Source organism: Diabrotica undecimpunctata, chromosome 5 (assembly GCF_040954645.1).
Source record: "Diabrotica undecimpunctata isolate CICGRU chromosome 5, icDiaUnde3, whole genome shotgun sequence".
Taxonomy (NCBI): domain Eukaryota; kingdom Metazoa; phylum Arthropoda; class Insecta; order Coleoptera; family Chrysomelidae; genus Diabrotica; species Diabrotica undecimpunctata.
The window spans coordinates 55,445,102-55,472,732 of NC_092807.1; the positions used below are offsets into that span (position 1 = coordinate 55,445,102).

Genomic DNA, 27,631 nt, shown 5'->3' on the forward strand with positions numbered 1-27,631 from the left:
ATCGGTCGATAAATTTAAAAAGTGCGTCGAGCTGAATTTTGAGCTATCAGTTAGACAACTTAAAGAAGTTATAACTTGCATGCGAATACCCAGTTGGTAACGAGTGGAGTGTGTAAAAATATTATTAAACCAGAAGTATACCTTTAAAATCATAACAAATTAATTCTTTATACTTATATGTGTTATTAATTTCGTATATACCCGGGTACTTATACCGTCATTATATAGTGTTTTTTATTAGTTACACAAATGTTAAATTAACAACTTTCCTTTGTTACGCTAGAAACAAAATACACTAGTGAAATTATACCTTACGTTAACCTTCCGCTAGTTGATTTATTGCAACGGTGGGCAACGGTTTGACCGCAAATACTTTGGAGACTGTGACACATACCCTATTGAAGTGTGTTAGATGAGAAAGAAGAAGGAACAAGCTGGAGAGAGTATATCAGTTTGAATAGGTAAGGAAGATGGTAGAGAAGATGGTAATACATGAATGGTAGTAGACCAAAATCTACAACCATGTTAAAAAGGTGTTATCGATAAATAAAAATTTAGGTTGTTTATCGAGTGTGCTAACTTTTAGAATCTTTAGAGTTGCGGTCTGTTTTTATCAAAACTAAGGTCTATAAAACGAAAAGAGATAGCACGCTAAAACAACAAGGCGTTGCCAAATTTGTCAGGACCGGATTTACCGTTGGCTAATACATATTTTTCGATAAATAGCTTTCCTGGTGATTGCACAGACAGGTGCGTTTATTCTAACTTATTGCTTGTTTATACTTTTTATTTAATAAGAAGGTGACCACTCCCGTATGCTTATCAATTTGTTCCACTGTTTACAGTTTTGCGATCTAGTTTATAGTTTTACAGACAATGTCGACGTATTTACAGATTCTGCGGAGGAGTTTATTCCAAAAAAAGTGGTCAAAACTACGTGCATTTAGTCAGGACTAGTTAAACACACTGCTTCTAGCAGCGGAGTACGTAAAGATTTTGTGTACAGAATTATTAGGGAAAAGAAAAGTACAGAAAAATTTTCTTCACCAAAAAAGAACAAGCGCAGAAAAATCATACTGCACAAAATGGACAATTTTGATAAAACTGCTACACGACGAATTCGTAATTTAAATTTTTTTTTTTAATTTCAAATTTTTGAAATCATTAGTTTTTAAATAGGTTTTGTCAGGTATTCCAGCAGGTAAAAAATCCATCTGGCAAGAGAAAAATACTCACTATTAGAGATATTGGGAGTAGAACAGGTTTTTTAGAAGATTTTTCACGAGGAAATGAACTCCGACGTCTTTGGAAAGTGGTTTGCGAATATTTTTCCCCTTTTAGAAGACAACTATATAATAGTTATGAGTGGCACCGCGTAAGGCTCAATATAACAAATATGTTATTGATAAAGTGGCAAAAGCTCAAAATAAAATCGTTTTACGTTTGCCACCGCACCATTGTGAGCTTAATCCTATTGAGCTGAGTTGGGCTGATGCTAAAAATTTTGTTGCTGCCAACAACAAAACTTTCAAATTTACAGATGTCAAAATGATACCCTTTTAGCTATAGTCTAGCCAAAAGTCAAACGTTTTTTCTTGGCATATGTCTCGCTTGTTTGTATTTATTTAGTTTGTAATTATTCCACTAATCCCAATTATTATTTGTAAACTTTTTTTATAGGAATAATGCGTAACATACATTTGCCTCAATTTTGATGTATTATTTTAATCTAACTCCACTAGAATGATTAACGCAAATAGAAACACAAACTATAAAGTGTTTGAAATAAAAGGTATTTTACTTGTCATTTAATGTGTGTAATGCAAAATGTATGTGTACATTTTTTATGTTTTGTTAACACATGGATTTAAAATCTATGTAGCAGAATAAAATATAACGACTTCGCAATAGCGTAATAGCAGGAGTATTGTCTGGTTGTGACCGCAGATGCATCTTTATCGTTTAACGTCTCTTCTAATACTATGTTCACGAAAACTAAAACACTTCACCTGTCTACAGTGTTTTTGGTTGATTTAATATTAGCAATTGCTTTAAAAATACAAACAAAAAGTTGTATAATAAATAACTGCTCTTAAGTTTATGACATATGGGATAAGAAAAACATTCTATCAAAAACGACCTATTGTTTAAAAATATACATTGTATATATTAGCATTGTTTATTAGTACACAAAATTTTTAAAACATTTATTAATAAATAAATATATATATATATATATATATATATATATATAAAATCAATAACCCTTCTACCCTAAGGTAGATAAGGAGATAATGGCACATATTGTAATCATTAATCTTATACATGAAACCTTATTGCAGTCTTTTATGTAATTTAAATATACCCAAAATGCAAATTACTTTAATATAAACTTTAATATCTCTTAACATAAAAAATGATAAGCAAATGAGTATTATAATGCAATCTGAACGAATTCCATTGGCCATTGTTCCGTTTTATTCTAAAATTAACGTTACCAAATCATACGTTACATCTAGTACTCAAAAAACTCAAAATTAACTCTCAAAAAAAAGTTGCTTATTGTCCATAAAAATAAGTAAATTTAATGATAAAAGCTAATTTTTCTAACAGCAAAATAACACTTTAAAATTGTGTTAACCTTTAAGACAAAGCCATAGGCCTGGAGAAAAACAGATGTTGGAATATAAAGGAACAGATAGTTAACTACATGTTATCTCCAAGGGGGGTGAACCCAGTCGGCAGAAATCAGATATTGTAAAATATATCTGTGAATGCAAGCGGCAAAAAGGTGAGTTGGTCTCACAAAATTGTAGGTTTCTCGATCGTAGCGTAACTACCAATATGCACGTCCGAATGCATATTGATATTTAGATTATAACTGGCAACGAAAAACTAAAATCGGATTTTGGTTTTTCATAAATTATACCCAAACTAATTAATTTTTATGAAGGAGAAGTGTAGTTTGAAACCAACAAAATTTTGAGAAGGATTTTGTATAATTAATACGTGAATGAATTGGTTTAAAAGACAACGTATTTGTTTGTGAGAACTTATGAATTTTTTAACTCTAAACATAATTTATTAATAAAATTGTCTTTTAAGTTTAAGGGCCTTTTAAACACTTATAGGATTCCACTACGAGGTGTCGAACGAGTAACATCGTTTTATATTTGGTCGTGCTTACTAAAACATAGTGCAAAAACAGTGAACATAAGTGTACCTTCAACTACAAATAAATGTATGTATAATTTACTCATTACTAGTTGAGGTTTGTTTTTTGTTTCAACTGATTAAAATCACAAAAGAAAAAATTTAAACAGGATTGCCTTAGAACCGGCAATCTATTTTTATTTTAAAATGAATAAAAAGCTGAAACTTTACCATAACCATACGTTAAAGCTATAGGTGATATAATAGGCACTAAACAAGTCTCCTTTGCATCTAGGATATCAAACAATCGCATTTGTATCTATCTTTCTAACACTAATCTTGTTGAGCAGCTCATAGATTCATATCCCATAATACAGATAGGAGATGTTTCTTTAAATATCGGAAGACTTATTTCCTCTGCTAAAAGAATAATTATATCTAATGTATCTCCTTTCTTACCACATGACATAGTTGAAAATAGCATTAAAAATCTTGGACTTCGCATCGCATCTCCTATATCCTATTTAAGAGCAGGCATTCCTGGGGACGAATATTCACACGTATTAAGTTTGAGACGCCAAGTTTAGGTATACCCTCCCTCCGAAGATTTTGAATTACAAACATCAGTACTTATTTCCTTTGAAGGGAATGAACACAGAATCTTTCTTTCTACAGATAAAGTACATTGTTTTATCTGTAAACAAACAGGACATATAGCCTCCAACTGTCCAAATCCTCCAACAGACAATACAATCCCAACCGAATATATACCAACAAGCCCCAACTCATCCGTAAAAATTTCATCTCCCTCTACACATAATGCCAAAGAGCCACAAATCGAAAATAAAGACTCCAACACTGAAACTCAATCCAACACTGAAACACAATCAGACCAAATTGACATACCACAAATATCTCAAAAACGAGGACACTCTGAAATAGAAACTCCTAGTGAACTAACAAGCCCTGAAATTCCTGAGAAAGAAGCTCAACCATTGTTAGATATACTTCCTCCTCTATCAGCTTCGCCCAAAAAGGTCTCAAAGCTAAGAAAAAAAGCATAAACCTGATACTCCAACAGAATTAGTATTAACCGAAACCACCAAGAGAACAATCCAAGAAGCATACAAAAAGAACCCACAAACCTTTAAAATACCCATAGACAATTTCTTTTTCTTCCTTGAAAATAGTTTTGGACATTCTGATCCTTATTCGGAAGCGAAAAAGCTCACGGATGATGTAAAAAGTCTACTTTTAAACCTGCATACTATCTATCCAAATCTTTCAGATAGATCCTTAAAAAACGATTTACCTGTCTAAGTAAAAAGATCAAAAAACAACTACAACTAGAATCCTCTGAAGCCACAAGTTTATCAGACCCAATTTCATCAAGCGATCTAACTGACGATGAGTGCCTTTCCGATCGATCCCAAAGGTCGCCACTGAAAAATCCCCCCTTCTAATATTCTTCTCATTCAATTTAATCCAGTGGAATTGTGATGGGTTTTACCCCCATCTAGAAAATCTCCAACTGCTCGTTGCTGATACTTCACCCGATTTCATTTGTTTGCAAGAAACCAATTTCTCTAAAAACCATAATCCATACCTTAAAAATTACTTTGGCTAATACTTTATACGAACATCACACGCACGAGCTAGTGGTGGGAGCTCCATATTTATTTCTACAGATATATTCCACCAAGAATTCCACTTAACAACAACTCTAGAAGCCGTTGCCGTTACTGCTTGGTGTCCAAATAAAATCGTAATTTGCAACGTATATATTCCTCCCTATTATACCCTAACAGCTCTCGAAATTACAAATCTAACTAACCAACTTCCTGAACCATTTATCTTAGTTGGAGATTTTAATGCACATACTGTGTAAAGAAAGATTACTGTGGGGCTCCAGTAATACTTTCGGTAGAGGCAAAATGATTGAAAATATCATATTCAATTCCAACCTTAATTTTCTAAACACTGGAAGCAGCACATACTTTCATATTCAAACAGGTACTCTCTCTTCCATTGATTTAAGCATATGTAATCCAGAATTATCTACTCATCTTACATGGAAAACACTGGAAAGTCTCTATGGCAGTAACCATTTTCCCATTTTAATTTCTAACAATGATAACTCACAAAGACAAAGCCAAATTAAGTGGAAAATTGCTCACGCTGACTGGGATCTATTTAACTTAATTGTCAAGGAACAAACAAATGAAATCTCCTTTACGAATTCTGCTGATGAAGATCTTAACATGTTGATTAATTGTATTATAACTTCCGCTGAAAAATGCATAGGTAAATACTACTTTGATCCCTCCAAAAAATATGTTTCGTGGTGGAATGAATCATGTAAACTAGCTATAAAAGATTGTAAAAAAGCATTAAACCGATATCGTAAAACTAGAAACCAAGCGGACCTAATAAATCTTAGAAAACTAAAAGCTAAATCTAAGCGAATTGTTATAGAAAGCAAAAAGAACTCATGGAACAAATACATCAGTAGCATAACTTAAGACACACCTTCTAGTCAAATATGGACTAAAATAAAACAGATAAAAGGTAGATATACAACATACAAAATTCCAGCCATTATAGAAAATAACAATGTCATAACTGATGACCAGCAGATTGTAAACACACTTGCCAAATACTATTTAAATAAATCTAAACTTGATAACAACTGTACTGGACCAACAAACATAAAAAATAAATGTGTTGTACATAAGAATCCAAATTCCAATGATCATCCTGTCAATCTCCCACTAACAATCGACGAATTAGTCGAAGCTGTTAACTCCCTAAAGATCAGTGCTACAGGGCCAGATGGCATTCCACCGATATTCCTAAAAAATCTACATAAAGATACCTTAATAAAGTTACTAGAATTCTACAACAACATATGTTCCACTCAAGAAAAATGATACTTCTGCCAATACAACTATGTCATTTAGACCTATCTCATTAACGTGCACACTTTGCAAACTCCTGGAAAAAATTGTCAACAAACGCTTACTTTGGTATCTTGAAAACCATAATATTATCAATACCGCTCAATCAGGATTTGGTCCAAATCGTTGCACGATGGATAATCTTATCACTCTTCAATCCGATATCATAGAAGCATTCTCTAATAGAAACGACCTTATAACTGTCTCACTCGATATAGAAAGTGCTTTTGACACAGCATCAAGGCCGGCAATTCTAGAAAAACTTAAAGAGTCTAGTTTATCTGGAAACATATATCTATTTGTTGAGAATTTTTTAACTAACAGAAGTTTCAAAGTCTCTGCAAATGGTAAAATGTCTCCCTCATATATCCTGGAGGCAGGAGTACCTCAAGGATCAGTCCTCAGCACAACCTTATTTTTACTGCTTCTTAACGACCTTAGTTCCTTAGTACAACCCCCTGTCAAACATAATATCTATGCGGATGATCTAGTTATTTACTGCTCGGGTAAAGTAACAAGCTCCACTAGCACTCTTTTGCAAAATACTATTGATAACATTTCTCACTGGTCTAACAACATTGGTTTTAGCTTCTCGCCTACAAAGTCTAAAGTGATTAACTTTAGCAAAAAATATAAACAAACTCTTCCACTAATAAAATTAAAAGAGCATCCACTACAAGTAGTTGAAAATCACAAATTTTTAGGGGTAATTTTCGACAAAAAATTAACATGGAAGAGACATATAGAAAAAACTAAAGCCAGTGCCTCAAAAAATATAAATCTCTTAAAATCACTAGCCAATCGACAATGGGGAGCCGAAGAAGAAGTCCTATTAAGTTTATACAGAGCCCTAATAAGATCTAAGTTAGACTATGGATCGATATTATATATGTCTGCCCTTAAAACTTATTTAAAATCACTAGATACAATTCAAAACACTTCATTAAGAATATGCCTTGGAGCCTTTAGATCTAGCCCTACAGAAAGCATATATGTCGAATCGTGTGAACCCCCTCTAAATATTAGAAGACAACGTCTACTAAACTCCTATTTTGCTAAGGTCTCTGCAAACCCAAATAATATATCATTCCAACTTATTAAAAATTTTCAATTAACAGGAGCACACAGTAGAGCTACTGCTAATTCATCACTACAGTTTCTATTGCCACTCTTAGAAAATTAAATCTTACCACCCCCATTATTTAGCCCAATACTCCACCTTGGCTAAAAATATTAAATGACTTTAACGTAAATTTGTGCAGATATAAGAAAATGGAAACCTCCACGATACTCATGAAACAAACTTTTAATGACATAATTAATAGAGGCAAGTTTGATAACATAATATTCACAGATGCATCTAAAGACGAAGAAAGTGTCGGATGTGCTGTTACTTCCACAAATAACAGACTAGCAATGTATAGACTACCCAAGATGACCAGTATATTCACAGCAGAACTCTACGCTATACTTAAAGCTCTAGAGGTTCCAATGCAGGGTACCAAAAACTTAGCAATCTGTACAGATTCATTATCATCCATAAATTCCATTAGAAAAATCTACACATCAAATCCTTTAGTTAATGAGATCCACGAAAGATGTACAGCACTTGCTAAATCAAACACTTCGTTTTCGATGATATGGAATCCTTCACATGTTGGTATTAAAGGAAATGAGAATGCTGACCACGCAGCAAATAAAGCACGTCGCTCTGACCTTACAGATGAAAAATGCCAAATGTTTCAAGATATAATAATTGAAATTAAAAAGTTATCTACCTCAATGTGGCAAATTCAATGGAACAGGTGCACTACGCAACTAAAGTCCATCCAACCAAACATTTTAGGACCTAGAATTGTTTCTACGGAAAGATAATCGAAGACCATCATTAGAAGGTTTAGAATTGGGCACACCCGGCTAACTCACGGATATCTGATGGTTCCCCAAGAACCTCCAAACTGCCAATATTGCAACTCCCGTCTAAGTGTACACCATATACTTGTGGAATGTAACCAGTACGCAGCAGCACGGATCAAACATGGTATCCACGGAAGTTTATGTGATATCTTAAATTCCAAAAACAATATGTCTAATGTGATAGAGTTCCTTCTTCTTCTTCACATGCCATACACCAAAGTGCGTAGGCGACTATCTCATTACTAGAATTCTGTTCTTGGCGGCGTGACACAGCTCGCCTGTATTGTGTATTCCTGTCCATTCTTTAATATTTCTTAACCAGGATAATTGTTTGTGACCGGCTCCGCTCCTACCTTCGATCTTTCCTTGTAGGATTAACTGAGGTATTTCATATTTTGCTCCTCTCAATATGTGCCCAAGGTAACCAGTCTTGCGTTTTTTAATTAATTTAAAGAGTTCTCTTTCCACGCCGGCGTGGAAAGAGAGTTCCTTAAAAACTGTAAATTATATCACCTGTTGTAATTGTATCACCTATCTATATTTCAATTTTTTATTTATCCGCTAGTTTTTTATTTTCTTTTTTTTTTTAGATATCAATGTAACTTAATTTATTGTTTTCTGTAATACAGTTCCTCGTGTCAATGGCCACAGCAGTCGAGACGTAATTTGAAATAAAAAAAAAAACACTTATAAGTATTCGAAGCGATAATACTTAATAATCTCAAGACATAGTTCACTAAAAATTCAGGAACATACAAGGTGTCTTATAAGGAACAGTTATCCTCTATATGTACCTATAAAACCCTAAGCTCGCTTCTACCGTAAGGAAATAAGTAATTAGACCTTAGCAGTTGAAAACCTAGCATATATCACTGAACTCAAATTCTTAGCGTTTGGCTTATTTTGAAATAAACTGAGTAGTTTTTATACTTCCTCTTTTTTCATGTTGCTACCCAGCTGTTTATTTGGAACTACGGATTTTTAAAAATCATTCAGTTGTTAATTTGATACATTTGACAATTTGCTGTTACCTAATAACAAATTCATATAAACATACAATAAAATTAAAATATTTAGAAAATTAAATCGTTTTAATGTCTGACCTCTCTTAATTATTTTAAGCATTACGCTTTAAAACTAAACTCTCTTCACATCTCCTTGTATATAATATTTCCCTCGTCCTGCTTTTGACACTTGAATTCTAGACTAAAACGATTTAGTCACTTCAACCTTTCCGCAGCGTTCTAGTTGTTAACCACTTCAAAAGCTTTAACATCAGTGTTGAGATGAAATCAATAAGTACGATGGTAAACAAATTTTCGATCGGTTTGTCACAAATGTCAAAATCAATACTGTTGGATGAGAACGGTATGTACACTCCCTAGAAAATATTTTAATTACGCCAAGTAAATAATTCAGTATGCCATTTAGTAATTGCAAATTTTATTTTTTTAATATGAAGCTAAACATCAATCAATAATCAATTAAAAAGCAGTAACCGTCCAGATCATGACGAAGTTTATGCAGAAATTTTTAAACAGATCAATATTAAACAAACTTACATATACTTTTAATGTAAACTTGCCCACTTTGGGTAAATTTCATTGGATTGGTTACAATCAACTTTTACCGTCATACCAGAGAAAACAATTTCTAAAGTTTTTAAAGACTAGAGACTAACTGTTTCGACGAGTCACACTCCCAAGAATTATTTAAATGTCATCCATTCAAGGATTATACAAGAAATGCAAGGATATGCTTGGAGATATACAGTTCAGATTTACCAAAGGGCTTGAAACGAGAAAAGCACTACTGTTTTTAAAGTTGTTTGTACAACAGTGATGGCAAGACCAAAGGCTTAGTGATTTTATATTTATAATTGACAATCAAAAGTCTTTGATAATGTTAGGCTTGAGTCACTGAAAGAGCGGTTAAAGGAAATCAGTATCTATCTATATAAAAGGCTAGGACGATAAGTCACACCGTTTGTCCAGTAACGTAACTACGCCACCTATGAAGGAAATCTGAACTACCAACATGTGACGATTCAATCATATTTTGTTCTTGTTTCAAAATACGTTTAATTAATAACACTAATAATAACAGCTACATTTTAATATAATTATTAATACGATTAATTTTTTAGGAAAAATTGCCAAAATATTGATTTAAGTTATTTTAAACTAAGATTTAACAAACAAAGTAATTTAAAGCTTTACGTTAGTTTAGATTTAAATACCTAGAGCCAACTATGAAAGAAATCTAAACTAACAACTTACAGATAAAATAAATTAAAATTATCAGACAGATAAAATGTAAAATATTTATTTGCCAAATAAAGAACCTAATAAAAAGTTATCTGGAAAATACAATATGTTTATTTTAGTTTGTTATTATGTTGTAGTTTATGGTAAAATCAAACTGAGTATGATCAGTATAATATTTTTTAAATTTTATAAACTTTAAATAATTGCACTAAAGTGGAAGAATACAATATTTGAAGAAGAATCGAATATTTTAACTGCTGGCCTGTCCGGGTCTATTTGACCCAAAAAAATTAAATTGTTACCTATAGTACGTTTGGGTCAATATGGCCCACGTATTTAAACCGTTAAAAATAATTTCCTGTGTATGTAGGTTTAGTTGGCAGTATTTTATATATTTTCTAACAGTTTATCAGTCAGGTACGTCTATAAATACAAACAAGTTTCTGCAAGCTAGAACTTGTGAAAAATGTGTATAGTGTAGCTGGACGATGTTACGTAGAAGGAAGTTGGGGTGATAGACAAGTGGTAGGCTGATAGGACACTGATATGCAAAACAGCTAAACGCATTCATTTACATTTTAAGTTTCATCTATCTTCGCATGTTGATAATGTCGCATCGAAGAACGCTAGCCGAAGATGAGCTTTGCGAGCTCGCGAACGTGTCAGAGAATGATGAATGCATATCAGAAACAGAAAACAATACAAGTAGTGAGAGTAAGGAAGAAAGTAGTGATGATTCTGCTGTTGCATTCTACGTACAACATCCTGTAGAACCTGCTGTAACAGTTCCTTTAAAAGACGGTAATATCCAGTGGTCTCTCGATCCTCCTTATCAACGCGGTCGTTTTTACACGGTCAATGTTATAAATAATGCTCCAGGAGTTACAAGATACGCATGTGCATGAATTTTTGATATCAAAAATTCATTTTAGGCACTCTTTTCTGACATAGTTGCAAACCAAATTATAAATATGACCAACATGGAAGGACAGCGTGTTTTTGGAACCAACTGGAAAGACTTGGATAAGATTGGTTTTCAAGCATACATTGGTCTTTTATTAGTTGGAGTTTTTAATTCCCATGGTGAATCAACTAAAAGTTTGTGGAATGAAGAAACGAGTCGTAGTGTATTTCGAGCAACAATGTCCCTGGAAGTATTTACAAAAATTTCGCAACTAATACGTTTTGATAACAAGACTATTATACAGGATAGGAGACGTACTAATAAACTTGCTGCAATACGTGAAATTTGGGAAAAATGGGTAGAAAATTTTTTTAACCCTTATGAAAATGTTACCGTCGACGAGTAATTAGTTGCATTTAGAGGTCGTTGTCCCTTCAAACAGTACATTCCAAGCAAACCATCCAAATATGGCATAAAAATTTAGACTTTATGTGAAAGTAAAAGTTCGTATGCTCTAAAATTGCAGATCTATACAGGAAAGGAAGCAGGTGCCGCGCCGGAACGGAATCAGGGAATGCGTGTGGTGTGCGACTTGTGTAGTGATTTAAAAGGCTATAATATTACTTGTGATAACTTTTTTACATCATACAATATAGGACAGCTTCTTCTAAAAAGTAAAAAATAAAATGCTGGGGACTACAAGGACAAATAAGCCAGAGCATCCAGCACAAATTGCGAATAAAGAATTTCATAGTTCGTCTTTTTACTTCACGCAAGATACCACTGTTGTTAACTATATTCCTAAAAAGAATAAAAATAATATTCTTATGAGTACTTTGCATCATGATAAGCCTATTAGTGACAGAAATGACAAAAAGCCCCAAATTATTTTAGATTATAATTCGAGTAAGGGAGCAGTGGATACTCTAGATCAGCTTGTTGGTACATATACATGTAAGAGGAAGGCAAATCACTAGCCTATGATTGTTTTTTATAATATGTTGGACGTTTCTGCATACAACACGTTCGTTTTATGGACATCAATAAATCCCCAATGGATCAACAACAAACTTACAAAACGGCGAATTTTTCTTGAAGAATTGGGAAAAACAGTGGTGAAACCACTTATCTTCTCCACGAAAAGTTTACCAAGAACTAAAGACTCACAAGAACTGGCAAAAAGAACACGAACATAAGCAAGTAAAGAAGATGGAAATACTAGTGAATATTTTATGTTGTATATGTCACGAACATATTTGTAAAATCCATTATTTTTATTACTGTCCCAGTTGAACACTAAATTAAATTTTGTAGGTATTTGTTCTTAGGTTTTTCTGGGAAAGAAAAAAATGCCTTTTATTTTTGTTAATAATGTTTAATTTACATTAGCAACATAATTTTTGTTTAATTAACTATAATTTTTTGTGAATAAAGTTTTTTTTTTTTTTTTTTATTTAAACAAATATACCCGCATCAACCACTAAGGGTTATTAGCGGGGGGACACACACAAACAGTAAGATACATATTGTTGCATAAAAAAAATATTTTTTACAATCTGGTATATAGTTTAGTCATTTTAAGATAACTTAATAAAGACTGTAAATTTGACGTTAGTATACTTTTTAAATTATCACTAAGGGCACACGCGATTCTTTCGTTCTGGTACACTGGACACTCAACAATTATATGCTTCACTGACAACTGAGTATTGCACTTGGTACACAACGGAGCAGCCTCCTGGTTGAAGATATGCTTGTGTGTAAGGAAAGTATGTCCTATTCGGAGTCGGTTAATGATGACTTGGTCTTTTCTATTATTTGGTAAGATGAGTTTGGTTCCTACTTGACTTAGACATTCTTTGAGTTTATTAGCAGTGTGATCCCAAGTAGTTTGCCACGCTCTGTATACGTGGGCTTTGATATTTACTTTGTGATCAGTCCAAGGCATTTGATTTATGATAGCAATACTTTGGTCGGTGGTTGCATTGCTTGCCAGAGAGTCCACTTCCTCATTACCACTTATTCCCATATGGGAAGGTACCCAGATAAAGGAAATATCTTTTTGTTGAGTCTGTAGATAAGATAACTCTTCTTTGATCTTGAGAAGTATGGCGTGAGTTGTATATAGCTGTTTTATTCCAAGTAATGCGCTCATTGAATCGGTGATGATAACAAATTTGCTTTCATTGATAGAACAACATTTTTTCACGGCCTGATGAATTGCCGTAAGTTCTCCGGTATATATACAACAATTTGTTGGGATTCGTATGGTAGACTTGACGTTTTCGTAGATGTAGGCTGCAGCATGTCCTTCATGACATTTGGAAGCATCAGTGAAGATTTGATGGGTTGTTGGGTATTTGGATATTACATTTTTATAAGCTTGCTGTATAAGGAAAGGATGTGTGGAATGTTTCGGGAGTTCTTTTAAAGACGTGTCTATTTTTGGATGTTTAATCATCCAAGGAGGAACATTTACATGAATAGGCATAGTAAGACTGAACTGTTCTAAATTAAGACCAATACGTTTTATTCGTTCGGGAAATGGTAGTTTTTTTATTGCAATGTTTCTGTAAAGATCGGACGTTATATTTGTTCTGCAAAGTATTGTTGAGTAGGTTACGTTGCTGTTGTTTGCTGAAATTCTGGCAACGTAATTTAGTGATAGGAGTTGCCTTCGTTGGCTTAAGGACAGTTCATTAGCCAAAACTTGTAAGCTACTTACTGGACTAGTTCTTGTGGCACCTAAAACTAATCTCAAGCACATATTTTGAATGTAGTCAAGTTTTTTTAAAGATGTTTTGTTAGCAGTATCGTAGCATAAACAGCCGTAGTCTAGTTTACTTCGTATTAGTGATCTATATAGAGTAAGTAAGGTTGTTGTATCTGCCCCCCAAGAGGTATTTGACAGCATCTTTAGTAGATTAATTCTGGATTGGCAAGAACGTTGCAGATTGGTGATGTGGGTTTCCCAGTTTAAGTTACGTTCAAAAGAAAGTCCTAAAAAATTTATTTCTTCTGCTTGTTTCAAAACAACTCCATTTAGTGTTAATTGAACATTAGGATAATTTTTTCTTTTGCTAAAAATTAAATAACGTGTCTTTTCACTAGAGAATATAAAACCCGTGTTTTACGACCAGCTTTCAATTGTGTGTAAGGTAGTTTGCAGTATATGTGTTCCCAGAGTTACATTGTTTGTTCTTAGATAAATGACTAAGTCATCTGCATATAGGCTAGTAAATACAGGTAGTTTTATTAGATGTATAATACTATTTATTGCAACTAGAAAAAGAGTAGGACTTAGAGTAGATCCTTGTGGAGTGCCGTTTTGAAGTACTCGTCTGGAGGATGTAAATCCATTGGTTCTGACTCGAAAAGTTCGTGTTTCTAGAAAATTCTTAATAAAGGACAACATGTGCCCTTGAACATCCCATTCTTGAAGTGTTTTTAGTATAAGATGTCTCCATGTTGTGTCAAACGCTTTTCTTATGTCAAAAAACACGGCAATAAGTTTTTGGTTGTGCAGAAAGGATTCATGTATACTTGATTCAAGTGTTATTAGATTGTCTGTTGTGGATCTACCCGTACGAAATCCACTTTGTCTGATACTTATTAGGTTATTGTTTTCGAGGTACCATTTAAGACGATAATTAAGGATTTTTTCTAAAAGTTTGCAGGTACAACACGTAAGTGATATTGGACGATAGGAATTTGGATCGTCTTTTGGTTTATTATATTTAAGGATTGGAATTATAGTTGCTTGCGACCATAGATCAGGAAAGTCATGATGAATAAAAATATTATTAAAAATATCAACTAATATTAGCTTTGCATTCAGAGGAAGATTTCGTAAGAAAAGAGGGTGGATATCATCAGGTCCTGGACTCGAATTTTTAGCACTTAAACAAAATTCTAATTCTTGAAGACTTACTGGTTTGTTTATTGGATTGCCACTCTCTGTGATTTGTATATTTGAAGACTCCGTTAGTTTTTTGTGCTCTAGAAAGGATAGGCTGTAATTAGAATCACTAGAATTACGTTCGTATATATCCGCTAGTATTTCTGGAATATCTTCTTTGTTTGAATGCATTTGGTTATTATATGATAGAGTATCTATACCTCGAAAGTATTTTGTACCTTTTATTCTACGGACTTTGTTCCATATGTTGCCTAAGGGAGTGGAAGGATTTATTGAAGAAACGTACTTTTTCCAACTTTCTCGTTTTGCTTTTTTGATTAATTGTCTGCTTTGAGCTCTGAGATTTTTAAACCTTAAAAGGTTTTCGATAGTTTTATGTTTCTTGTAAACGTTAAAAGCGTGTTTAGACAAAGTGAGTGCTTGTGCAATTTCGTTATTCCACCAAGGAACTGGCTGCCTTTGACTCGATTTTGTTTTTCCCACTGCGATTGTTGCTGCAGAAATAATAATGTTATTAAATATTTCCAGGTTTTGGTTTGCGTTATTGGTTAAATTATATTTGTTTGTTTGTTCTTCTATCAGTGTTCGATATAAATTCCAGTCAGCTGACTTTATTTTCCATGTCTGGTGAATTGGAAAAGTTGATTTATCATTAGTGTTTATGGTTATCGTGATAGGGAAGTGATCACTATCATATAAATACCCCAATGTGTCCCAATATAATAAAGGAGCTAGCGACGGACTGCATAAAGAGAGATCTATGGCAGAAAATGTACCATTGTATGAATTGAACCTAGTAGATTTGCCAGTGTTTAGTAAGACTAAATTTAAATTATCAATGAGATTATTTAGGAGATTGCCACATTTGTCGGTTTTGTTACTTCCCCAAGTACTGTTGTGACAGTTAAAATCGCCTAATATTATTTTTGGGTGTGGAATTTGGTTTAAAACATTGCTTAGTTCAGTTATGTCTAAATCAGTAGGATGAGGTAAGTATACATTGCAAATATTGATTTTCATTTTGTGGGTGACTGACACTGCAACTATTTCGAGATTTGTTTGTAGTTGTATTTCAGTTGACTCTATGTCATCCCTTACAAAAATTGCTGTTCCGCCGCTTGAGTGATCTGCAACTCGGTTTCTTAGAAAAGGAACATAATTTTTTAATGTCACACTTTGGTGCTTGAAATGGGTCTCTTCTAGGCATATGACTAAAGGAAGATATTCGTGTATAAGAAGCTTAATGGATTCTATATGTGTAAAATAACCGTTGGGGTTCCACTGTAATATGAATGTGCTGGCCATTAACTCTTTATGTGTTAACTATTTATTGTTGAGAACTTGATTCTTGGTCAGTTTCGTCAGTAGAAGAAGGACTGTTGAAAAGCAGTTTCTTCTTCAATCTGGTGATATTGTTTTTTAAAGTTTTATTTTGTATTTGGGAATATATAAAGTTTAAAATTTCTTTTATTTCTTGGCTTTCATTTGAATAATTTTTAACAATGACTTCAGGATGTTTTGAGTGAAGGGAATTTGCCAGAAAATCACATATTTCATGAAAAGTAAGTGTAAAGGAAGGGTTTCTATTTTCAATTTTTTCTTTAATTTGATTTAGAATAATTGATATATCTTCTTGGGTTTTAGGCTTTTTCTTAGGTTTTTGAGTATCGGGAGGAGGTAGGTCATTTTCAAGAATTTCAGGAGAGGATATTTGTCTTTTAGTTGCAGGAGTAATTTTAGTGCTTTTTCTATCGCTTTCAATTACTAAGGAATTATCTTGGAATATTTTTGGTTGATTCAAGATTTGTAATTCATTGTTTGTTTGTGAGGAAGTGGTTTGGTCTTTTGTAGCTGATGCGTGATTTTGTATGGTATTGGGTTCTGGTTCCATTAATAATTCGGTATCTTCTTGGTATTGGTTTCGTGGTTGATCTTGTAGCTGATTATATTTTTCATTGGTAGAGTTATGTATATTCACGTGGTGGTCAGTTTCCATTTGATTAATTGAGTTGCTTGATGATGATAAAGAAGGACAGTCAGAGTCTTGATGTCCGACAATCTTGCATCTGGAGCAGTTTAAACCATCTATGGAAATGTATAGTCGATATGATGTATTGTCGAATGAGATTAGAAATGAGTCAGGAATTGATGCATTTTCTAAAGGACTTATGAACATTTGCCTCCTAAAGCTGAGTACGTGGCTGTATTCTGAGTCTTGCATGCCTACTCGTAGAAACGTCATGTTGGAGGCGGATTTTATACCCATAGTTTTTAAGTGCTCTTCAATTAAGCTATTAGGTATAGTAGGACATACATTAGATATGATGAGTCTCTGAGCGGGGGTTATAAGTCTTCTTACTTCAATCTGGTTACCATCAATATTTATATATTTGTGGGAGCTAAGAAATTGATCAACTACATATTTAGAGGAGAGGTAGATGCAGATGCGGTTGTTTGATATTTTGGATGCCCAAACAGCATTTTTGGGCTGTACTATTGATCCAACAGCTTTTATATATTCGAAAACTTTTATTCCTTGTATGGTTGAAAGTATAATACCTTGGTCTTTTGAAGGATATTTGAAACTATTTAATGCATTGGAGTAAGATATATGTGACGTAGTGGGTATATTTCGTGAGGTAGTAGCTGATTCCGGTTCATCCATCTTCCCGCTGAGAATTTACGTACATTGGCACAGAGGATCTAAAGCCGGACTTGGCCACTTAATAAAATTAAACAGCAGCCTAGCCTAATTACTTGTTAGTAGCAAGAACCAGCAAAAAGTTGTTGTCAATAATCGATAAGTTGAATTGAAATCGATAAAATATTTTGCCTTTTAAATTTCTGATTTTAAGGTTATTAATAATGCAGTTTTGTACTCACAGAATTCTACGATTTTCAGTACACTGTCACATTTAACTTTGAACAGGATTTTGATTTTAATATTATTCACTAATTACACGTTCAGAACTAAAGAAATAATAGTTTAAATATTTAAATTTTTAAGAGAAACTTTGAAATGCGTCTAAACACTTTGACAGTTTTTTGACCGAATAAAGTTTTGTTTAGCACCGTTAGCTAATTTTAATAATATAATAAGCGAACAGTACATTTGCATTGTTGACTCGAACAGTACAGCAGGGTTAATTTCTGTAATGATAAAGACTTTTTCAAGAGGTTTAGATTAAGTAAACCGACAGTGATCTATATTTTGAGAAAATATTGTGAAAAGTTGTTAATAAAAGATTATAAAATTAGGCGTATACCTCTTTTTCTCTACTTAGTTTAAGCATTGAATGTTTTCATAATCTTAATAATTAATCAAATGGATTAGTTACGGTTTTTAAGAGATATTGTTGCTATTAATTAAATAATAGTAGTATAGGATTTAAAAATGAAAAATATGCACATAGTACCTACGTTATCAGATCCTTTTAATAATTATAAAATACATTAAATTATAAACATATAAAAAAAGACTCACAGTAAGTATACAAAATAACCAGAGTGTAGTACAAAATTTTTAATAAATCTTCTATACATATAATATATGGAATATTAGTTTTAAATTCTGACAATTTCGGGATCATTCTAGATACTTAGCAGATAGGTATAAATAATTATGTATTTTTGACAAAAAGTATAAATGAAGATAATAGAAATGGGTTGTTACTTGAAGATTCTGATTATACAGTAAAGCCATTTATAAGAAGTCCACTAAAGAATCCATAAAGAAATTTTCTATAATTAATTTCATGTTAAAACCAGATATGTAACAAAACTTTTTATGTTTAAATAATATTTCATCCAATGGAAATGGCTGTAAAGTTGAAAAGATTCAACCATTCTAATCCACAGCAACATTCTACAAGTGTAATCTAGCGAAAGATATAAAAGAAGGCAATTTTGAAGATAAATTGCTAGATGAAAACATTATTAAACTTTCCAAAGTTAAAGACTGTTGTTAATATTAAATTGTAATAAATTTCATTTTATTTTTGCCTAAGGAAAAGCCAATTTTAACATTACAACAAAAGAAAAATAGACTAAGATGGTCAGAAAAGCATAAAGATTGGACTCAGTCGCAATGGGATTCAATACAATGGAGTGATGAGTCCAGATTTAAAGTGTGTGTTGGAGATAGTAGGAGTGTCGTCATTCGCAGGAAAAATGAAGCTTTTCATCCCGACTATCTAAAGAGAAAAGTCAAATTTCCTGCATCTGTCGTGATCTGTGGCAGCATGGCGTTTAAAGGTGTGGGATAGTTACATTTTATCGATTGGATTGTAAACACTGACAAATATTTGAATATTTTAGAAGAATCTCTTGTACCGATTATGGAAAACTGTTTAACATCAGTGGAAGATTTTGTCTTCCAAAAGGACGCCGCAGGTTTTTATACCTAAAAAAAATTTAAAATGGATTAAAAACCATGGCATACCACTTCTGGAATGGATTTATAACAGTCCCGACTTGTCCCCGATGGAGACTTTGTGGTGCGCTTTGAGAAAACATTCTATCAGGTCCGTCCACAAATTAAAGGAAAAATTGCAAGAAATATGGGATTCGTTTATATTAAAATTTGCCTAAAAAAAATTTGGTAAAAACTGTGCCTCGAAGAATTGTGGATGTCAATAAAAATAAAGGAGATGTAACTTTGTGGTAAACTTTTACATTTTTTTTGGTTAATATTACATATTCTATGCGTTTTTTTTTTAATTTATTATTATTCTGTTAAATCAATAGTTTTCATTAAGTTATAAAATATTTTCTATTAGGAAATTCAAAAATGTTTAAAAAATCCAAAATTTACGCTGCGCTTTTATTTTTGTTCTCTAAAATTTAATTTTCTTATCGATCTAACGTTGGGTCAACTGATATGGGAAGGGGCTCGTACACATTAAAAATTGAAATTTTATTATTAAATTAAAATCAAACAAAACAAATCTTGCCTATAGCTTTACATAGATTTTTAAATGATACTTATGATATCTGAATGTTTTCGTGATTAGATGTAGATAAACTTAGTTGAATCTAGATACTTTTATGTTCTAGATATCTTCAGGTGGCCTTTGGGTTCTAAATAGCAGTTGCAGTTAATATTTCATGTACTGCATAATCCTTCACCCAAAAGGTTGAACAAAATTTTTACCAAAAAACTAGAAAAATTACCCATGTGTTAGCAACTGTATAGCCTTTATTTCCTTGCCAATTGAAAATTGAAACTAATTACTATATTAAATAACAAACATCAAATTGGCACGGATAAAATAAACATAATTATTACTAAACAAATTGGTTTAATTATATCAAAGATACTAACTGCATATGGAAATAATGATCCTCGCATTGTTTGTGCTCATAAATGTGATGTTTGCAAGGCATATCTATTGACTCCTAATGATGTAAATAACTTTTATCATAAAATCTACCCACACAAGACTTCTGCTGATCAGAACAACTTCGTATTAAAACACCTTCTCAATCAAGAATCTAAGCAACAAAGGCCTAGAAATAAAACAAATCGATGATCTCGAACGTGCGTGTAATTCCACAATCCTGTCCATTAGACAATTTTCATCAAAAAAAAATTAAATCGATTAGCTAAAGCTTTAAAAGAGTTAGGAGAATGTCCTCGTGAAAAGCCAGGTGAAGCTAGGATAAAACCCAAAAATTCAAGTACAAGTCAATCAATAATTGATTTTAAAAAACTATTAAAGTGTTGTGAAAGTTATTATGGTTGTGGTAAGAGCGTCCGCGGTTTACTCAGCCCTGAGTTATCTATTAAAAAATTTTGGGGTTTTTGGAAACATACTCAAAAAGAAAAAAAGAAGTCACTTGCATCTTACTCAAAGTTCTTCAAGATCTTCCAGACGAAATTCAATCTAAGTTTTGTCAGTCCAAAGACAGACGTTTGTTCATTTTTGGATCTAACAAAAAGTGAAATAAATTTATGCAAAGACCTTTAAGAAAAAGCTTTCCTTATTACTAAGTACAGATTGCACAAGTTACGAGATAAGAAATTTTACAAACTGCTTAAAAGAACAGAAGCTGATGTAATTAAGGTATCTTTTTACATGGAACAAAACCAGCCTCTTCCAAAACTAAGTTGGTGAGGTATTTTATTCTCGACAAATTTGGGTTTATAACCTTACTTTTGTATTCATGGAAGATACACAAGCTTCTACTAATACTTTTCTGTACATATAGACTGAAAATCGGAGCGGACGCGGCTCCAATCAAGTAGTTTTAGTTCTGTATAACTTTTTGGGGATTTTGGAAGAGAAGTTTAAAAATTTTCCAGCGAAATCATTAACACTTTAACGGTTTTCAGATGCTTGCAGTGGGCAAAATAAGAATCAAAATGTTTTGGGTTTCCTCCTTAGTTATGTGCAGACTTCCAGAGCGTTTAGTTATATTCAGCATTGCTTTCCAATCAGGGGACCTATGCCTCCTGATAGAGTATTTAAATGTTTTGAAAAAATATTTAGAAGAAAAGAAACAATAGTTGAACCAGAAGAGTACTATAAAGTTTTTGTATCTTCAGCTACAGTTAAAGTTTTAGGAAAAGACTGGGAACTGTATTGAAGAAGCTTCCTTTTTTGATGAGCGAAACGAGTTTTTTCATTTTCAAATAAAAAAAAAATAAGACATTGAACCTAAAAATACTTACTGTGTTGATTCTAGTACTTTTAAAGTTATAAAAAAGGCTGCATTTTGTTGGGAGTGTACAGTACAATGAAGTTTATGCCATTAGCGAATTATGTCAGTAAAGAAAAAAGAAAAAAGATGTAGAAAACCTTCTCAAATTTATTTCATTATCTAAAAGTTCAAAAGACTTTTATAAAACTGCAATTACCAATGTGCAATATGGTTCCAATGATAATAATACTGTAGTGTATGATGCACTAGAGCCTTTTATTTGAAATATTTTTCAACTTAACTTTTTACATAGTGACAAAAATGTAACCAATTGATTTTTTATTAATAAAAATTAATTTTTAATTATGTACATAGATGGTTATTAAACCTTTGCTGACGTCTTAAAGACAAGCTCTGATTATTAATAAACTTACAAATGAATAATAATATGAAGTTGTCTCCCACATGAATTTTCCAAAATTGCTTAGACACAAAAAGTCACTGACTTAAGGTCGTTTAAAAAAAAAACAAATGTTTAACTTCATAGAAGCCATGATTTTGTGTTCAAATCTTATTTTCAATTGTCTTGAAACAAGAATTTGAACCTGCAAATTACATGACTGATTCTATTTTACAGTACCATCTAATTATATTCTTACACATAAAAAATTCGTTCCTGAAAAATTTACTTTTTTGACTTAAAAACCTTGTGGAATTCACCTCTTCAATTATGGTATCTATATATATATATATATATATATATATATATATATATATATATATATATATATATATATAGGTATACATATATAATTTCAAACATAACATGTATAATATGCGTGATCCGAAATTTCCTGTGTGGGTTTATATCCCAGCATATTGACATTTCTACCAGAACAATGCAAAATATTTAATATTAGTTTCCGCCTGTCTTTGGAATTTCGCGTATTTTACTGTTCCCTAATATTCACATCTACTCTCTATACCGTGTATTAACCTTCGACAGAATGTTCAGTTTAAACTTAAAGGAATATTTGTATAATCTAAATTATCAGGAGTCAATAACTTAAAAATATTGTCTAAAATTTAAAACGATAAATAAAATCGAATTATGTTATAAATTTCTTCCTTTATTGCTTTTTCTCTTCTTACTGTAGAAAAGTTCTCTATTTTTTCTTTGAAGAACCGACTATATTTGTATCTACTAAAACCTCTTTTGTTCAGGTGTAGAAATTCTCTTCGGTTACGGAATATTTCTATTCATAAAATTAATTTTTGGCTGTATTTTCACTTTCCACTTTGTATTTTACTATTAATTTTTATTTTATGGCTTTTATGCCCTAGGAAATATTCTGATTGACTATTATTCTAATATTCTTACGATTTATACAAACTTTCTTTAATAAAATGTTGATATTAAGAAAAATACAGGGTGTTAAAGTGTAAATTTAAAATTTTATTTTTCGCTATACCTTTCATGTTTGTAAACATTTATATATAAAAATTTACAATTGAGTACTTTTAGATATGGGAAATTATAATTTAATACACACTTTAATGTAGCTGATAGAGGGCACCACATATGCCACATATCTGGCATAAATTTGCACTTAACTTTTTTGCTCTTCAAGTTACAGGTACTTGTGATAAAAAATATTAAACATTATTTTAACAAAAAAAAATAGTATACGTATTAATAACTTCAAAACTGAACAGTTTTCAAGATAATCGCATTTTACAAATCAGCTGTATAATTCTGATTTAACGCAATTACTCCAGGCAACGAAGGAAAATAGACAAAAAAATCAATACTTCTTAATTTTGTATGAAATACCTTTAACTAACGTTAATAGTTAACGAAATATCAAATCAAATAAATATATTAACAGGATAATTAATAATAGGATTTGACAAAATAATAGGATTTTATATAAAACATTTTCAGTTTTATATTAAATTAAAGTCATAATCAAAACATTATATGTACAAACCCAATTAAAAAATAGTGAAACTAAGTAACATTATTCTTTTTGTCAAAATAAGTGTTCCACCATTTTATTTAATTTAATTGTCAATACATTCACAATCACATCATTGATTCTAAAGAAATTGCCGCAGTATTTATTATGAGTATTATAAGTATAATAATAAGTATTCTTTTGGGATATTTTAAGTTAAGATAATTAAATAATTATATCAATATCTTATCATATGACCCAGGAATATGACTACCACGACCAATCCAACGTTCAGGAAAGTTGTATTTAAGTATATTCTCACTGCCCTCTCTCTATAATGTGGTGCTGTACCATCTTGTATAAACCAAATATTTTGCGTAGGTTTGATGACAATTCTTCCAACAAATCAATAAAATCATTTTGTAAAAAATGTAAATAAATCTCTACATTCAAATTATAAGCTAATTCGAATATCTGTAAAAAATTATTATCAATGGTTTCAAATCATCAGTTTATTCTAAATTCATGTTGAAAATGCCTTTCTCTCTTAATATGAGGATATTCAGTATCTCAGAAATGATTTTTTTTTTAATTAAAAAGACCGTGTGTGTAAATTTAGCTTCATTTGTGAAAAATATTCTATCGACGAAGGTGTGGTTAAGATTTTACCTGTTTCGGACATCATTTACAAATCTGCATTTTAAAGGTAAATCTGCTGACAATAGATTTTGCAGACGTGTAAAATGGTAAGAATGGAAATGCTTAAGGTATAGGATTTTTAAAGCTGAAGTTTTGCTCATTCCTAACGCTGACGATAAACGTTGTGTACTTACTGGAGAATCATCGTCAACGCAAACCATTACTTCATCTTCCTGATCAGGCTTAATGATTCTCGGTCGCCTAAGTTGTCAAGTTAAGGACCAACTAAACTACTTTTGTCTACATTTTCGCCGAAAGGGATGTTTAAAAGTTTACTGATTGGGTTGTAGCCTGTTTGGGTATATTTTTAAATATTCCTTCTCATATCCATATTAGAAAAATTATTATGCCTCTGCATTTTCTGCTTTTCTTTAATAAACCAAAATAAACTAGATATTACAAAAATTACTGATTAATCGAAACAAGATTTAATTTTAGTTATCAAAAACATTAGTGACATCAGCCATCTATATTAAAATTTCCCGTAATACATTGGGGTTGTCTACTGGTATCAAAACTGGCTTGAAAAGAAGGTGGTAGATACAGTAGCTGGTTAAATAATATTTTTAACATTGACTACAGTTATTTTAATATTTATTTATTATTTATATTTTAAACAAATTATATTATATAAAAATTCGATAAATTATGTTTGCTAGTAGCGCCACCTGCTATAAATGCAATATTTAATCATTAATTTGATAGCGCCGTCTGACAGCGCTTCTTCCGTGACGCTCACCTCAGCAGTTTACAATAGAGAAAAAGTAATACAACACCAGTATAGAAACTTAGTTTAGAAACTTATAAAAGTGATAAAGAAACTAAATTGTAAACATGATGACGGCCAATGTCTGAATACGGACACGACACCTAAAGAAGAAGATAGAAGCTTCTCGCCAATAATACATTTAGCAGCCAAAACAAAGCATTTTGTGATGTAACATTATGATCTTTGAGTTGTTTTAATAAGAACAAACTACTAATTATGCTTATCCACGGGTATTCAGTGCTTTTTTGCACAAATATCGCAACTAAGAATTATTATGCAGTTGACTAATAAAATGCGATTATTTCAAAAACGGTTGAATTTTAAAGTTATTAACAAGTACACCTTTTCTTTGTAAAAATAATGTATCTTTAATATTTTTTAACATAAATAGCGCTAACTTAAAGAGTAAAAAACTTAAGCTCGAATTTATGCGACATATGTGGCGCCCTCTATCAGCTACATCAAAGTATGCATAATATTATAATTCACAAACCTGGAAGTTATAGCTTTTTCTTCTTTTTCTTTGTTGTATGTAGGCTCTATTGCCTGTTTCTTCTTCAATATTAGCCTCCTAAATTGTTTAAATTATCTCATCATCTTTTTCTTGGTCTGCCAATACTTCTTCGTCCATTTGGTGACCTATCTCGTGCTATTTGTACTATCCTATCCTCTGCCATTCTACTAATGTGTTTGTTCCACTCGTGTGTCTGTTTTATCACCCATCCATTTCTGTCTTCTATATTGCATGCTCTTCTTATGTTTTCGCTTCTCTCGCTATCCAACAGACTTTTCCCTGATATTCGTCGGAGTATTTTCATCCCTGTTATTTCTAGTAGTCGTCTCATTTAAGAAGTGTCAGATCTTGTCTCCGCCGTGTATGTTAATATAGGTCTAATTGCTGCTTTGTAGATTCCTGTTTTTGTGTCTTGTCTTAGGTGTTCGTTCTTCCAGATTGCGTCATTAAGAGATCCCGCCGCTTTACTTGCTTTTAAGCTTTTTTCTCGTACTACTTCTTCAACATCTCCGCAACTAGCTATATCTATTCCCAGATATCTAAACCTTGCTTCCTGCTTTATTATCTTCCCATCAATTTTGATTTTACATCGTAGTGTTTATTTAGATGTTGTCATACATTTGGTTTTTTTCTGCAGATATTCTCATATTGTATTTTTTGGCTCTTGTATTGAAGGTATGTTATTTTTTGGATTTTGTCTTCTGTCTCGGCGATTAATGCGGCGTCGTCTGCATAACATAATAATTGGAATACTTTGTTCCCCATTCTGTAGCCATGACCTTTACGAAATAATACTTTTGCTTGTATTATTTCGTCCATTATTATATTAAAGAGAAGTGAGCTTAACTAGTCACCCTGGCTGACTCCGCTTTGTACTGGTATACAGAGGGTTGATGGGCCAGGCTAGTATCCTACCCATTGTAAAAGAAAACAAGGCTCAAAGAACCAATATAAAGCCTCGGAACCAGACAGAAGTTATAGTGAAAAATAAAATTTTAAATTTTCCCTGTATCTTTCTTAATATCAATATTTTATTAAAGCAAGTTTGCTTAAATTGTGATATTGTAAAGTGCGGAATGTACGGTTTCTTTTTGTACAATTACTGAACCACCCTATATATATATATATATATATATATATATATATATATATATATATATATATATATATATATATATATATATGATATGATGATATATATATATGCTATTTGATGTTCTATCTTTTATCATTGACAATAGGTTATTAATAGTTAACACTGTTAAACCTCAAAATATTTTTTTTTTCTTGGCTTGGACAATTGTCATTCAGCCAGTCACAATCAGCATGAGCTTTATTTTCGAATTTAAATACGCATATAAATATTTAAAGAATTAGTGAAACATGATTAATATAATAATAATAATAATATAATTATTCCGTACTTAGCTAAATGTACATACTATGTTAATAAATACTATATTATACCTTAATTATAATTTAGTTATTGACAGACGTGAAATACATAGTGTATACATCTTACAAATAAAAATATCTACCTACTATGTTAATAAATACAACTATGGTAATATATATTTTTTTTTAATCACTACGTTAGGACATAAACCCGATTCAACACCTCGGAGGTTTAGATCCTCTTAGTGAGGATCTTAGTTTTACTATATTTTTATTTTTTTTTTATTTTTTCTTTTTTTTTAATTTTTTTTTTTTAATATTTTTTTTATAATCTTTTTTTTTATTAATTTTTTTTTAATTTATTTTTTTTTTAATTTATTTTTTTAATCTATTTTTTTAAGTATTTTTTTATATTCCTTTTTTTTTATTTTTTCCAAACATAGGTTACAAATCTAATTACAGGCATACTTTACTATCAGACAAAAAGTTTATCAAGCAGTCAAACATTTTCTTTTCATTAAGTGATAGTAGAAAGAG

At 31.7% G+C, this 27,631-nt stretch overlaps 1 protein-coding gene across 1 annotated transcript; it reads left to right on the forward strand.

The window, feature by feature from the left end:
- Positions 1 to 5,087: 5,087 nt before the first annotated feature.
- On the forward strand, positions 5,088 to 5,675 carry LOC140442195 (uncharacterized). Its single transcript, XM_072533273.1, has one exon. The coding sequence runs from the start codon at positions 5,088 to 5,090 to the stop codon at positions 5,673 to 5,675; it is 588 nt and encodes a 195-aa protein (XP_072389374.1).
- Positions 5,676 to 27,631: the final 21,956 nt, after the last annotated feature.